This window comes from Lissotriton helveticus, chromosome 6, assembly GCF_964261635.1.
Source record: "Lissotriton helveticus chromosome 6, aLisHel1.1, whole genome shotgun sequence".
NCBI lineage: Eukaryota > Metazoa > Chordata > Amphibia > Caudata > Salamandridae > Lissotriton > Lissotriton helveticus.
In genome coordinates, this window is record NC_136067.1 from 87,223,938 (window position 1) to 87,240,184 (window position 16,247).

At 46.6% G+C, this 16,247-nt stretch overlaps 1 protein-coding gene across 1 annotated transcript in view; it reads right to left on the minus strand.

Annotated features, from left to right (window-relative positions):
* The window catches only part of LOC144762258 (calpain-1 catalytic subunit-like), a 434,899-nt gene that overhangs the window by 162,387 nt on the left and 256,265 nt on the right, over positions 1-16,247 (minus strand). Inside the window, exon 4 of the mRNA XM_078647403.1 lies at positions 4,657-4,775. Coding sequence (XP_078503529.1) covers positions 4,657-4,775 — 119 coding nt within the window. The remainder of the gene's footprint in view (positions 1-4,656; positions 4,776-16,247) is intronic.

A 16,247-nucleotide genomic window follows, 5' to 3' on the forward strand; every position in this document is an offset into this window, starting at 1 on the left:
ATAGGCCTGGAGTATTGCCAAATCTTGCGTTGAGGAGCACGTGTTTATTTATTTCCGTCCATGGAGTCACCAAATATTGTTGGATTTCTTTCTTTTTGTAACCATTTATTATTGTCCAAGCATGTTTTCTTTTGGTAAGGATAGCTTTATCCTTTAGAATAGATAGAAAGCTTGCAGTTTTGTTAATTATCCTCTTAAATGATGTCTTGGTAATATTTGTATCCCATATTGACGTCACCTCAAACTCATTTATCGCTTTCATTAGGTAAAGCCCTGCCAATGAGTTTGTGTCATTACTTAATTCCTTCCATAAAAGTTGCGATATTTCATTTTGGTGGTCGGTTTTTATCTGATTCCTGGGTGCAAAAAAGTAAAAACTAGAGCAAAACCCAACTAAATGGACTCCTGTCTATGCAATGTACCGCCTGTATGGAGAACGCATGCGCAGTTATATGGAACAGTGGGGGTTAGACTTCCTGACGAAGAGAAGTCCTTTCCAGCAGAAGGTACCTTTGATGAAGCGCACTTAAATATTGATAGAAAAGGCTGAAGGACCCACAACAGCTAGACAGATGAAGATCAATGGCTTGTTTTCCTAAGTTGCCATGAGGAAGCCAACACACCCAAGCAAGAGTCTCAGACATGTGCAATGAAAGAGAACCATGAAAAGGGCAGATACCAGTTACCCATTTAAAGGACATGATTATGGCCTGTACTCTTACTGCTCCGCCTCTTCTATACATGAGAGAAACCAGAGCTCATCAATGAAAAGACATTGGATGAGTTTAGTTTCCCCATACCAGCAGTGGACCCTGGAGGTGCACCAGTGGTGATACCCGGAAATGGAGCAGCGCCGCAAGCAGCACAGCAGGCGGTAACGGAGTTCCACACGCAAGACAAGAGGCTGATTCCACACCATCACACTCCTTCTCCAGGGCCTTTATCACTCAGCACCCAACCAAGTCGGTGCTAGACATCGGAGCGGTGGGGCGTGTATCACGACCATACCCCGGGGTGGTCTGGGTCTGACAGAGAGCAAGTGAACTTGAAAGGGAGTCAAAAACATCTAACACACCTCTTCATCCAGTGATGTTGATAATTACAATTACCCAGATGCCCCGATTAACCCACCCAATGCCGTCCTTCCCCTGTAAGAGGACCCAGACTATGGGAAGGAAGTTGTGTCACCCTCCATGTCCCTTGGTCCTCCACCGATCTTATAAACATCCAATGACAGTTTCCCAATATTCGTAAAAATCCTCTGAAATTTTGTGAAGAACTGCAAACGGTATTAGTCAACCCAGATGAACGGAGGTGAATCGATTGTTGCGTCGTTTTATGCCAGATGAGGTCAAGGATCGCTGGTTAGAAATACTTGGGCTTGACAGGCTTCTGGGGATACAACTGCTCTCACTGCTGTGACGTAAAGATTGGGAAATACCTTTAAGTAGGCGTGTCCAGTGAAGACTTATTAGACACAGATTAGTAACTGTGAGCAGAATATGGGTGAATCTCCTGTCAATTATCTTAACTGCTTGACAGACGTGTTTGAACGTTATTCAGGTATTTTCCGGCCTGGGGGTTTATGTTCAGGAAGCTGTTGGCGCTGCTTTTGTTCAAGGTTTGCTGCCCAAGGTGCATGGAAAGCTTTACAGCATTTGAATTGCCATTTTAAACATGTGTGTTACACAAACATCTCTGCAACAAACGTATATTAACTCACGGAACTATCTTACTGGAAAAGAAACCGGTAATATAGGAAACCAGGTATGAGCCATTTAATTCTAAATAGCCCTTGGGAATGTCAGCCCTGGTCAGTAGATGCAGGTATTCTGGATTACATCTTGAATGGCCCTCAATAAATGCCTCCAAAAACCTGCACATTTTTGGCCAAATGTGTGGGGAACTGGGCTGGAAAATGTTCCGGCACCCCTCCTCCTGAAACGTCCAAGAGAGAATCAGACTTGTTCACTATTTTGAGTCCACAAAAAACTAAAATTTTACCTAACATAAGGCAAAAGGTAATACTTTAAAATTACAAGAGAGACAACCTCCCAAAAGAGGTGTTTTTAGGTCTCGCCTGTCGATGCGCATCGAGCAAGGCGAGAGTATTGCGAGTTATCCACTCTTTATCCACACTGCAAGGAATCGTGGCGATTCCTTGCAGTGCCCGTGACTTTTAAGGTCAATGCGCATGCGCATTAAGCTTATGCGCATGCGCATTGACCTTAAAAGTCACGGGCGCGTGCATGTCCGTCTTTGTTTACCCGCTCCGCCCCCTCCCGCCGTGTCGCCTTGCCTACTCTCTTCCACAGCCTCCCCCAGCTCCGCCCCCTCACTACTTGATTGCACGGCCGCTAGGCCGTGCCTCCCCTACTCTCCTCCCCCCTCCTCCCCTGCCTGCCTGCCGCTAGCTGAGTCCTAGCGTTGGCTGAACATCCCGTGATTTTGGACAAATCCCTTAATCTTGCTGTGACCTTGTTTCTACTTTCAGCGCGGAGGCTTATTTCTAAACATGTTCACACTCTCGACGTCTGAAACGGGTGAAACAGGACTATGAGATTGCAAGATTTCTGCGAAAATTGGTAGTCTTAAAGAGCTCTGCCGCCCACTTTAAAACACATTCAAGACCTCACTAAGTGAGAGGAGACCCCACTGTTCCTCTACCACGAGGCATCAGACCTTTAAGACCGCAGCGTTCTTTCTGTTCGAGTGAACGCAGACCCTGTACAATACCACTCGTACGAGTCACAACCCAGCCTACTATAATCGCGCATCTTTGTGTGACACGTTCCGTGAATTCCATTCCCCGAATCTGTTGCGAAATACTACAGCCCACACTTTACCCGTGTTGTGACTGACTAGTTTTAATTTATTGCGGTGCCCATTTCATTTACACTATTTTTGTTCTGAAGTGTCTGCCATTTATTGCAGTATTGTACCTCTACCTGCACTTTGTACGCTTCTGAAACCTGCACACATATCACTTTTCCTCCTATAATGTACCGATTGCTACTTCATGTATTTTTGCTGCTCACCATTGTCACTATTCATTCACGCAACTCAACGTTGCCTTCCTTCACCTATAATTTTCTCCTCACGCATCCTTAATGCTCCCATCGAGACGCGCCCCGCCAACCCACTGCAAAGTCCGCGCTACCAAAACCAACAAACAAACTATCACCCCCGCATCGCTCTCCGTACTCTGGCCTCAGCAACCCCCTTCTCCACCCCCACCAGTCCCCTCGGCTAACTTGGTAGAGATGCGGCCCCGCCCGGGCTCCCCCCTCCCAGGACTTCCTCCTCGCATCCCTGCCCCCTCGCGCTGCTTCAACCCCTCCCCTGGCCACGGCACTTTATTAGGGGCCTAACCCGACCATTTGACTGTCATTGTAAGTCTCTTGCTGGAGCTACAGTCCCAACAAAAAATAAGCCTTTCGGCAGTCCGATGTCCCAGCTGCGTCTAGCTTGCTTTCTGTGACCAGACACACGTTTTTTGGCTTTTATTGAGTTATCCCCTCTGCTCATTGTAAATCGCACCCTCTCTTCTATGGGTGCTAAGTGCTATATCCTGTATTTTTCTTCTTCATATATGACTTTGTTTCTATCACTGTGCTGCTCTCTGCAAATTTATAAAGCGCTCTGATACCCGTCAAGTTTGCGCTATAAAAAACGATCAAATAAATAAATACTTGCATGAAGTCCGTGTTTTAAATCTAGCGACTGAGATGTATTTTCTATTTTGTTTAGTTCATTTCGTGACAAAAACGTTACGAGTCATTGCCTGTGCGACTTCTTTTAATCTTGCAGAAGCAAGGCTGCACCACGCCACATCTTGTTCCTCTTTTACCCACTCTGACACTGTCCCGGGACCGTCAAAACCAGTTTGCCCAGTTTGGAAAGCTTCACTTCAGTGCTTCTCTCCTCTACCTGCATATCAACACGGTGGTGTGAGGGGGTGTGGTGTCGGGAGAGGTAGGCTGGGGGGAGGAGAGGTGTGTTTGTGACAACTCCCAGGGCTGTGCACAAACGCCTTTCATTTGCTCGGTTACCAACAATCTCATAGCCAGCTACTTAAGTGTCCAGGGAAGGCAACAAGCAGGGCCGAAAGCTGCCGTTATTATCCGTAACGACCTCAGAGGGGACCTCTCAACATTACTCACAGAAAACAACTCAGAAGGTGGAGTCATTATACTAAAAGGAAACCGCACAGGCTTTCTGTATACTGTGACTGTGGGAGAATTAGTTAATGTTCCTGCGTTTGAGTTAGAGCTTTTAGATTTGTTTATGGCTTTTTTTCTTTGTAATTCTTTAGCATTGCCTACAGGAAACAAAAATGCTAAAGATTTAAAAAAAAAAACCATAAACAATTCTAAAAGCACTAACTCTAATGCTGCGAGACCTATTGCATTTCCAATGCTTGTTTATAGCTAATTGCCGAAGGGCATCAATAAAAGCCTCAGCAGTAAATGTAATGCATCAGTGGCTTCCTCTGCAGAACAGGTTGCAGGGCGTAATGGTCCTTCTCACATCCATCGCTGATAGAGAGACCGTGCCTCATGATGTTTCATAAAACCCTTTGGCCAATATGAACAGGTAGTTGGGCATTAGAGCCTTCTTCCTTGGCCCACAATGCTCTGCTCTCAAACAGTGTACCTGGAAGTGGAAGATCCCAGCATAGTCGTCCTGGAATCCCTGCCCATGAGGGACCACTCGATGCAGAAGGTCTTCATTGAGGGTGAGGGATCCGATGGCAGCCAGCAACCAGCAATCACCTACGACACAAGCGGAAATCAGCATGAGAAGGTGTGCATGAAGAAAGGGCAGGTGTTGAGCATAAGAACAATAATTTTAGAGAAAAGCAATCACTTAACCTTACAATAACTCATTTTAAAAAGCTCATTCCCAGAAAAAACTCACTTATTAAAGTGCAGGATATGAGGGCCATGAAGAAAAGATTTCAATATGGGCGCACAGAATTCCCCCACAGTGGTACAAGGCAAAAAGCCAGGGGATACCTCGAAGCCAAGTTAGGGAACAAAGGGGCTGAATAGAAGAAGGGGGATCCATCTCCACCCGAAAAGCTTGCTGTTTATTCTTATTCAAGCTTTTTGTGCAAAACACTACTGAACTTTGTAAATGCATTCATTCCTTACCAATGGCTTGATTGTCTTTTAAAAATATACATTAGTAACATCTATATCTCAAATTTTTTTTTTTATGTAAACTATTTTGTAATATTAAATCTGTATTTAAGTAATAGCATGCATTTGCACCGTCAACAGGTCTCACTCACAAAAGCTAATGGGTTTGCAATGCTTACTGTTTTTCCCCTTTCTGGTCAACGCAGATGCACGCACATATGTACCAGCCATATTTAAATGGATTTTCTTACACTCTAAGAAAATCCATTTGAAAATGGCTGACACAGATACACACACATCTGCGGCAGCCATTTTTTATTGTATTTCTTAAAGAACACAACATTTCTTGCAAAGATGCCCACCATGCATACATGCTTCCACACTGGCGGCTCTCTATATACAATGTAATAGTAGTCCACCCTTAAAGGCCCATTGCCTTTAACATTTGCTTTTCAGAATAAATCCAGTGAAGTCAGAGCAGTGCTCTAATAGCTGCAGTAATCAAGTGTTTCGCAGTGATCTTGTGACAGGTGCCGTGGTACTCACCAAACAGCGCTAGACTCTCATTACGCTTTTACCTGGAGGCGCTTTCTTCACGGACACTTCACCTTGCCCTAAGGAACCTCGCCGCCTGTGTGTGGGGCTGGATTCTGGCTGCTGCAGGGAGGAGGAACTGCGCAGGACGTGGGTAAGCGGTTGCAGCAGGGCTGCGAGCGTTGCAGGGACTCCATTGCCCCGGAGTCCCTGCGTGACCGGCTGAGAGCTTCCGTTCCGCTCTCCCTGTTGGCCCGCCCACCGCCCGCTGGAGGCTTCTTAAACGCCTGAACCCACTCCTTCCTTGGGATACCAAATTGTTTTTACAGCGCTTTTACCTGGAGGCGCTTTCTTCACGGACACTTCACCTTGCCCTAAGGAACCTCGCCGCCTGTGTGTGGGGCTGGATTCTGGCTGCTGCAGGGAGGAGGAACTGCGCAGGACGTGGGTAAGCGGTTGCAGCAGGGCTGCGAGCGTTGCAGGGACTCCATTGCCCCGGAGTCCCTGCGTGACCGGCTGAGAGCTTCCGTTCCGCTCTCCCTGTTGGCCCGCCCACCGCCCGCTGGAGGCTTCTTAAACGCCTGAACCCACTCCTTCCTTGGGATACCAAATTGTTTTTACAGCGCTTTTACCTGGAGGCGCTTTCTTCACGGACACTTCACCTTGCCCTAAGGAACCTCGCCGCCTGTGTGTGGGGCTGGATTCTGGCTGCTGCAGGGAGGAGGAACTGCGCAGGACGTGGGTAAGCGGTTGCAGCAGGGCTGCGAGCGTTGCAGGGACTCCATTGCCCCGGAGTCCCTGCGTGACCGGCTGAGAGCTTCCGTTCCGCTCTCCCTGTTGGCCCGCCCACCGCCCGCTGGAGGCTTCTTAAACGCCTGAACCCACTCCTTCCTTGGGATACCAAATTGTTTTTACAGCGCTTTTACCTGGAGGCGCTTTCTTCACGGACACTTCACCTTGCCCTAAGGAACCTCGCCGCCTGTGTGTGGGGCTGGATTCTGGCTGCTGCAGGGAGGAGGAACTGCGCAGGACGTGGGTAAGCGGTTGCAGCAGGGCTGCGAGCGTTGCAGGGACTCCATTGCCCAGGAGTCCCTGCGTGACCGGCTGAGAGCTTCCGGTCCGCTCTCCCTGTTGGCCCGCCCAACGCCCTCTACGTCCACTATATTTAGGATTGATACTCCCGCAGCGCGGGACGCAGCCCGGGGCAAAGACCGGGCTAAGAGCGGGCCGTTTGAGGCCGTTTGAGGACAAAGCGGACTGGCCTGGCCCACCCTCCTTGGTTCGTGTTTGCTGGCCTGCCTACTGTTATCATTAAGTACATTGTTGGTACTGTGATTCATACTTATTATGAACACACGGGGTAGTCGCAGTAAAACTGCCATGGGGCTGGGTAAGCCCAGCGGGACATTGGATGATTTTATTGTGAAGACTAACTTGGCAATTGACGTTGAAATCACTAAAATGCAGAAGAGGGTGTCATTAGAGCTTGACGCTGCACGTAGGCTTTCACAGACCTTTGTCCATTCCAAAAAATCTTCTCTGGGGAAAATTGCGTCTGCTGTATCACCACAACATGCTTCTTGCCCACCCTCACTGTTAATTCATGCTGATGTTCACCATGTTCCCCTTTCTCTACCACTAGAGCCTATACCCATTCCAACTGCTGTGCCCCCTAAAACTCCCGAGGGAATCGTGCCCACTGCAATTATTTTGCCTGACAAACCCGACCCTCCTCCCCCCGCAGCGAAAAATTAAAATAAAGATGGGCCAATTCTAAAAAAGAAAAGCTACCCGAGGTCTGCCTACGCTCGCAAGAAAGCTAAAATCGCAAGGTTGCAGTTCTTTAATAATAGGCGAACACTACCCACCACGGGGGAGATCATAGAAGCGACAAATTTGGATAGCCACCTAATAGGGGGGGGCAATGAACACAGCAATCTTAACGTAGTCCCTGACCCTACGTTAGGGCCTTTTTCCACACACGACGAGAAACTTATAGAGGGAGGGCAAAGTGAGCCAGGGAGGGACAGAGACAAGGGGAGTGATGACGAAGATTTTCTTAAAACAGTTTGGGTCACATTAAAACAGTTACTGTCGCCTTTGGAACTCAGACTTTCACGTATCGAGAACAATCTCTTAGAGATGGATAAGACCTTAGTCTCCCTGGCCACTTTTAGCCTAAAGCAACTGGAAGCAAGTTTTCCTCGTATTGCTGAAGGAACTCCCCAGGATGGTGATGATGGTATCCATCCGGCTCCAGTGACTGACGTTAGTCCCCCTGCCCCTGCAATGGTGCCCCTTGTCTTGCCTCCACCCCTACCTAAACCTACCCCAATACCCAAACCCCGGTCTAAGCCAAATGTTCTAGATCCCTTCATACCAAAACTCTCAATACCAGTGACAAAAGGCCCTGAGAACGTGACTTTACCCAAACCAGTCCCTAAGGTTGCCCACAAGCCCAATAAGATTAACATGCCACCTACTGCACGCATAGCCAATCAGCACCATGGTCGCCAGAACTTTCGTGGGGGTTATATTGATCTCCCTCCTGACGCCGGACCCTATGTCGTTGTACTGGCTGGTGTACCAGCACTTGACCCACATTCCATGGAGACCCAGTGGTCCCTAAAGAATAAGGTGATTCACTGGCTTAATGTCAATAGGCAGCTTCCTAACGCTCTTAGGAGTAGGGTTTTAATGGTTAGGAGAGTGCCATGGGTGGGTCCTACACATAAATCTATCCCTGGCGACTGCATAGTGGTTTCATTTGCAGACCCCCACACAGCCCAATATATCAGTTCATGGGGTTCAGGTGATATTGATCAATCCATTGTCATCAGACCCCTTACTTTTTTCTATCCTCCAAAACAGGTTGTCGAGCTACCTGGGGCTTGGTCAATAGTTCACAATCGCAGATGGAAAGGACACGGGGATGGTTGGCAACCCATTAACAACTGGTGGGAAGGAGCGCCCACTATGAATAGGTTTGAGTGTCTGGATCAGGTGGATTGACTGGGAATGAGTGTTGCTCTAATCCTTACCAATGCCCATAATCCCCCAATGGAGACTGACTCGAGTGAAAAATCAATGCCTAGATCCCAAGTTCCAGGTCACATTGGGCTAGACTTAAACCCCCCTGAACAGCACTATCTCACTGCCCAGGTTACACGACAGGTAGAGCCTGCACACTCGCAAGATCTGAAAGGCATAAAGGGGAATGGAGGGACTCATCCACAGGGACATAGAAACCCAATGCACTCTCTTCTTTCCTGGAATGTAGCAGGCCTTGGTAGTAAAATCACCCAAAAACCTTGGCTGGAGATTGTGCAGAAGTATGGCATCCTGTGTCTTCAAGAAACTTGGCTTACAGAGGAAGCCCACTTGTTGGGCTATCGAACCTTTCACTCTCCTGCTGTGCCATCAGCCCAGGGTCGCAACAAAGGGGGCTTGTGCACATACATCTCGAATGTAGGGGATGTAAAAGTTTGCAATTTCCACTCCAGTCAGTATTTCCAAATTATATCATTTAAATGGGGCACTTCGCAAAGGGTGGTTCTTGTGAACTTCTATAATAACTTGCCAATTAGTGAAGTGGAATCAAATATGAACATTATGATGCATCATATCCACAAACTGAGAGAACAAGGTACAGGGGATCATGTAATGTTGTGGGTGGGTGACTTCAATTGTACCATCTGCCCGTCTTGTGAGCTAGGTTTGTGCGGCCTGTCAGATCTCGGGGAGGATGGTCCCTTGCACTTCTCCCACACCAACATGGGGTCTCTCCTTAACAACGTTATATTTACCTTTGACCTCACTTTTATCAACCAGGCAAGCTCTCCCCCGGTTCCCTTTGCCCCAACGTATAATGGAAGAGGTTGTAAAACCACAATTGATTTTGCGTTGACATCACCAACTCATCCTGATTGTTATAACCTACTGGGAAATTGGGGATGACCCTATGAGCGAACATTACCCCATCACCTTCGGGGTAAAACTGCTGGGGGACAAAGCAAATGAACCTAGCAGGGTTTCATACCCTGATGAGGTTACCCTAACTAAGACTAACGGGTATGTAATTAAATGGGAGAAAATGAACCCAACATCCTTCTTTCAAAACCTCCTATCCTCTTGTTCCACGGACATTCTTGCCTGCTTAGAGGAAGATACTGATCCAAAGAGCATTATGGCTGCATTTTCTAACATACAGCGTCACATAAAAAATGCACTTACTAGGAACTATAAGGATAATGGGAGGCATACCCGTGGGTGGTTTGACTCTAGATGTACATTTACATTGAAAAATTTAAAGAAAGCTCTGTCCGCTGACCCAAAAAATAGGGTCCAAATCCGTCAGGCGAGACAAGAATATAAGCTGGCTATCAAACAGCGGAGGGCGACACTGAAGAAGGAGGCCTGGGAAGCTTTGGGGGAAGCCGCTAGGAACAAGGATAGCAATGCCTTTTGGAAAGTTATAAGATCTGTCTATAATTTAAGAGATAGAGATAACTCCGTGGAAGTAGCTATAACGGGTGAGCTCTGGGCAGAACATTACGGTAACCTTTATTCTAATAATACCCAGGGAAACGCCCCGAACCCATGTAGGGCGGTTTCATCTGCAGATAGTATAACACAGGATAATCGGCTAACTGTCTCCCCAGCACCCCCTTACCCGATTGAACTGGTATTTACTACCTTAGAAGTTGAAGATGCCCTTAGGGAAAGTGCCTCAGGCAAAGCCCCCGGCCCTGATTACACCCCAGTGGATGTTTATAAATCAGAGCCGCATTTTTGGGTTCCTTTGCTTACAAACGTATTGAATATGGGAAATAAATGCGGGTTCATTACCACCTGGTCGGACGCTATTGTAGTCCCCATATTTAAAAAAGGGAATAGGGACGACCCTGCTTGTTACCGTCCAATATCGCTATTGGACGGACTTATGAAAGTCGCAGGAAGGATACTTCTCAAGAAAATACAACACTGGGAAGAAGAGAAAAAGGTTATCTCGGAGTTCCAATATGGGTTCCGAAAGGGACTAGGGACACTTGAGCAATGTCTAAATTTGTCCCTATTAGTCTCTAAGTACACGCAGGCTAAAAAAGGGGACCTATTTGTAACCTTTGTCGACCTCAGCTCCGCATTCGACTGCGTGGACCACGTGCTGCTCTGGTCGACGTTGGAGGACATTGGGGTGGATTCAACTATTCTCACATTCATTAAGGAATTATACAGAGACGCAGGGGCTAGAGTAAGGTTTGGGACTCAGGGGGAATGTTCACAAAAATTTGCCATAAATAGAGGAGTGAGGCAAGGCTGCATACTTGCGCCCTTGCTTTTTACATTTTATATAAATTCTATTGCTGAGAGTCTATTAACTCTGTCAAGCGATTATCCGGCTGTCAATGGTAGGCCCGTACCCATTCTTTTATACGCCGACGACGCGGCAATCATGTCAAGGACAAAAGTAGGCTTGCAGAGAGCAGTAAACGAATTCTCATCTTATATGGGTAAAAGAAACTTGAAGGTGAACATTTCGAAAACTTTCTCCATGTCCTGCTCCCAAAAGACCAATAGACCCCCATGCTCAATATTTCTGGACCAGCAAAAGATTGCCATAACAGACACATTTTGCTACCTGGGCATTGTGTTTTATAGGTGGGGAAGGTGGAAACATGCAGTGTCAGCCAGGAAACTCGCTTTCAGTCGTGCCATAGGTGCTCTACGAACCTTTGCAGGCAAAATTGGGGGTAAACCCATTCGAGAAATGATACAGATCTACCGGGCAAAGTGCATAGCCACGGCTACATATGGCGCAGGTCTCTGGGGCTTTGAGAATGTGTCCTCTTTACAAACTTGTGAGAACATTTTCATTTGTCACCTACTGGGCGTGTCAAAAACTACGTCGACTTTTATGACTCACATTGAGACTGGTGTTAAATACCTTAGCGACATCATAAAAATATCACCCTGTTTGCTTTGGCACAAGATTTGGACTACAGAGGAGTGTAAATTGAATAGAAACCTCATTAAAGACTGCATGGTTCTTGATGGTGCAGCAAAAGTCAAATGGCTGCGACATGTACAAACGATGTTTTCTAACATTGGACACCCTGAATTTTACGATGACCCAGAGACTTTACAAAGCATGACTAGGCCGGCCCTTAAAAAATCACTAATTACACACCTGGAAAGTGCAAGATGGGACATAGAGAAACTTAAAGGTACAATCCTAAGTTATCAGCAAATTACCCCTACTGAAGGCTTACAATCTTATCTTGGGATCGAAATAGCACCCTAACCTCGCATGCTTCTGACTAGGCTGCGCCTAGGGATTTTCTTCCGCATGGTCACTCTACCGAAACAGAATGATTGGACCTCGCTGAAATTAATATGTCCATGTGACGACCATTCAACACAAAGCAATATTCACATCATGTTCTTTTGTAATCTGTATACTAGCCCCAGGAAACTATTCCTTCTACCCCTACTTAAGCGCTGGGGGACAAGAACATGTAAATCTGCATATTTGAAATTATTGCTTTTAGAAGATGTGGATGTTATCTTTGCTGTTTCTTGCTTTTTGAATTCAGTGATGAAATTTAGAAATCTTATCTTGGGATCGAAATAGCACCCTAACCTCGCATGCTTCTGACTAGGCTACGCCTAGGGATTTTCTTCCGCATGGTCACTCTACCGAAACAGAATGATTGGACCTCGCTGAAATTAATATGTCCATGTGACGACCATTCAACACAAAGCAATATTCACATCATGTTCTTTTGTAATCTGTATACTAGCCCCAGGAAACTATTCCTTCTACCCCTACTTAAGCGCTGGGGGACAAGAACATGTAAATCTGCATATTTGAAATTATTGCTTTTAGAAGATGTGGATGTTATCTTTGCTGTTTCTTGCTTTTTGAATTCAGTGATGAAATTTAGAAATTCAATGTGTTAAGTAGTACACGTCAATATTGACCAGTGGAATACGAGGCCCTTTGTCCAATGATTGCTTGTAGATTTTAAATTTTAGAGAAATGTTTTAACTATTTCGTAACTTTGCTCAAGCGAGTTTAAAAAAAAAAAAAATTGTCTTTTAATTCTTGTGCATAAATTGTACTTGTACGCTTTTATGATTTTCTTGACAAAATCGAATAAAGCTTATTTTGAAACTTTGAAACTGAATAAATCAGCCATGCCTTCTGCCTTTTCATAGTAAATAGATCAGATATGCATCTGAAACAGAAGGAAGAGAAGTGTTTGGGAAGGTATTGGTTTCTAATTTGTGTCCCGATATATTATTTTGGCACAATCAGGACTGTCTGGGTTTGATTCTCAAACCTGGATGTGTCCAACAAAACCTGTTGGTAGATGAGACTAAAGTAACACATGATACTTCTTAGCTTCCTAAATCTATAGAATGCAATGCTGAACTTTTCAAAGAAATCCTTGGCAAACTAAACGTTTTGAACATGATATATGACTTAAAGAAAGTTGCCTATCAGTTCAGCATAAATTATGGTATATGCCTATAAATTTGAGGGAGAATTTGAGCAAAATTCTAGCTCAACTATAATCTGTTGGATTTATTGAACCTGCTGAATCTTCACTGTGGTTATCTCCAATAGTGGTTACACAGAATAAATATAATGAATTTAGAATATGTATTGATCTTAGAAGCCTTAATAAGGCTATCTGGGTTGATGGTCATCCACCACCTAAGATTGATTAAATGAGTGTCACATTAGTTAGAACAGAGTTTTTTTAAAGCTAGACATGCACTCTGCGTATCATCAGGTGGTTTAAACTGAAAAATCCAGGTATCTTACTACCCTCCACGTCACCCTCGTCTACAGACCCCTGGCCCCCACACCACTTTGCCGACTCCATCATAGACCTCATCTCACCTGCCGACTACATCCTACTCGGAGATCTCAATTTCCACATGGGCAACCATAGCGACCAGAAAATTGCCTCCTTCCTGGATAACCTCGCCAACATCGGACTCAAGCAGTTAGTCACAGCACCGACTCACCCAGTCTGCTTGGTCAGCGGAAACATCAGCTACAGCCACACCACTGAACTCTCCTGGACTGACCATCACCGCATACACCTCGCTTTCGACACGCCCACCGCACACTACCACCACCATCATCCCCCCAGCAACAGCTGGATTAAGGCCACTGAAGAACTCCACGCCAACTCCCACAGCACAACAACTCCGCCAACGCCCTCGGACGCCTACATCGCAGCGCGCAAGAGAAGACCAGGCAAACAACCATACAAGGCGGCTAGGAGACATCTCAAGAAGGCACCTGCAGACATCTCAAGAAGAACTGAAGGAGCAACAAAACACCGGAAACTCACACAACATTCAAGTCCGCCATCAACACACACCACCTCCTCCTCAAAACCACAAAGAGAAAGGCCATCCAAGACAGAATCAACACCAATGCCCACAAGAGCAAATAACTCTTCAGCATCATCAAGGAGTATGCCAGGTTTAACAGCGAGACCCCAAACAACACCCACCCCAAAGACCTCTGCAACAAACTCAGTACTTTCTTCCACATTAAGATCTGGAAGATCTACGACAGCTTCAACACCCTAGATCCCGGTCGTCACACCCGCCACCATCGCTGACAACAAAGCTACCAATCAACAGACTGTGCTCTGCTGGACACCGCTCACGACAGAAGACACGCTCAAGACCATGAAAAGCATCCACTCAGGGGTCTCGATGGACCCGTGCCATACCACATCTTCCACAGAGCAGCCACGCCATCGCACCCCCAACTACGCCGCACCATCAACTGTTCCATTGAAACCACCACCTTTCCTGATAACTTGAAACACGTCGAGATTGACTCCTGTTGAAGAAGCCATCCTCAGATCCAACAGACCTCAGGAACTTCAGACCAATCTCTCTTCTCCCCTTCCCAGCCAAGGTTATAAAGAAGGCCATCAACGCCCAACTCTCAGAGTTCATCGAAGCAAACTATGTCCAGGACACCTCCCAGTCAGACTTCCGAAGCAACCACAGCACAGAGACTGCAATCCTCGCCACCACAGGCGACATCTGCTCCGCGAAACAGCAGCCCTCATCCTACTAGAACTCTTGGCTGCCTTTGACACAGTCTCCCACCGCACCCTAATCACCAGACTCCACACCACCGGCATCGGCGACAAGGCTCTGGACTCGATACTCTCTTTCCTCACTGTCCGGACCCAGCGAGTCAGACTACCAATGTTCCTCCCAGAACCCATAGAGATGAGCTGTGGAGTCCCCCAGTGCTCCTCCCCGAGTCCCACCCTTTTCAAAGTCTATATGACCCCACTCATAGCCATTGTCAGGACTCCTATGCCAATGACACGCAGCTGATCCTCTCACCAATGAACCCTCAACCGCCAGCACCAGCTTCCAGAGTGGAATGAATGTCGCAACAGCATGGATGAAAGACAGCTGCCTCAAGCTCAAGTCAGACAAGACTGTAGTACTCATCTTGGAACCAACCACATCAGTCTGGGACAACCCTTGGTGGCCAGCCGCTCTAGTTGCTACCCCCACCCTGACGGATCACATGTGCAACCTTGGTATCATACTGGACTCTTCGCTCACGATGGATCGCCGAATCAACGCAGTTTCCTTAGCCTTTTTCCACGTACTCCGACTGCTCCGAAAGACTTTGAGATTGATCCCCAGAGAATCCAGAAGAACAGTCACCCACACACTCATCACCAGCAGACTCGACTACGGCAATGCACTCTAAGCCAACATCACCCAGAAACAGCTCAATAAACTTCGGTATGTCAAAAACGCCACCGCTATACTAGTCCTCAACATCTCCCCCCGCAGTCACATCACACAACACCTCTGTCAACTCCACTGGCTTCCGGGCTACGAGAGTCACTTTCAAGCTCCTCACTTATGCCTACAAAGCCCTACAAAGCAAAGTACCTGAACCACCACCTCATTTTCCACGTACCCATCAGCCAACTTCGATGCTCCCAAATCACCCTTACCTCCATCTCCAGGATCCACAAGACCAGAAAGGGAGGAAGATTGTTCTTCTACCTCGCCGCCAAAACTTGGAACTCCCTGCACCTAAGGCAATCAGCGTCACTGACCCACTTCAGGAAGGACCTCGGGACCTGGCTTTTTGAATGATCCTCCACCCAGTCCACACAGAAGCACCTTACCCCATCCCCTTGAGACCCTCACAGGTGAGTAGTAGAGCTTTACAAGCCTCTGATTGATTGATTTATCTTACAGAGTATATCTCTTCCAGTTGTGTGTTTCAATACGGTAGGACTACTTTTCAATTTTGTCTCGGATGTTGTATTTCAGCAGATCATTTGTGAAGTACTTTAAGGACTTCCAGGCTCTTTTATTTCCCAAGATCACATCTTAGTCTACAGTGAGGATTGGGATGAGCAGATACAAAGACATGATAATGTGTTTCTAGCTCTCAGATCTAAAGGTTTAAGACTCAGGAAAGATTGAGTTTGGTGTGCTAGAAGTAGAATATCAAAACTACTGCCAAATTTGTAAGTATCAATGTTAAAC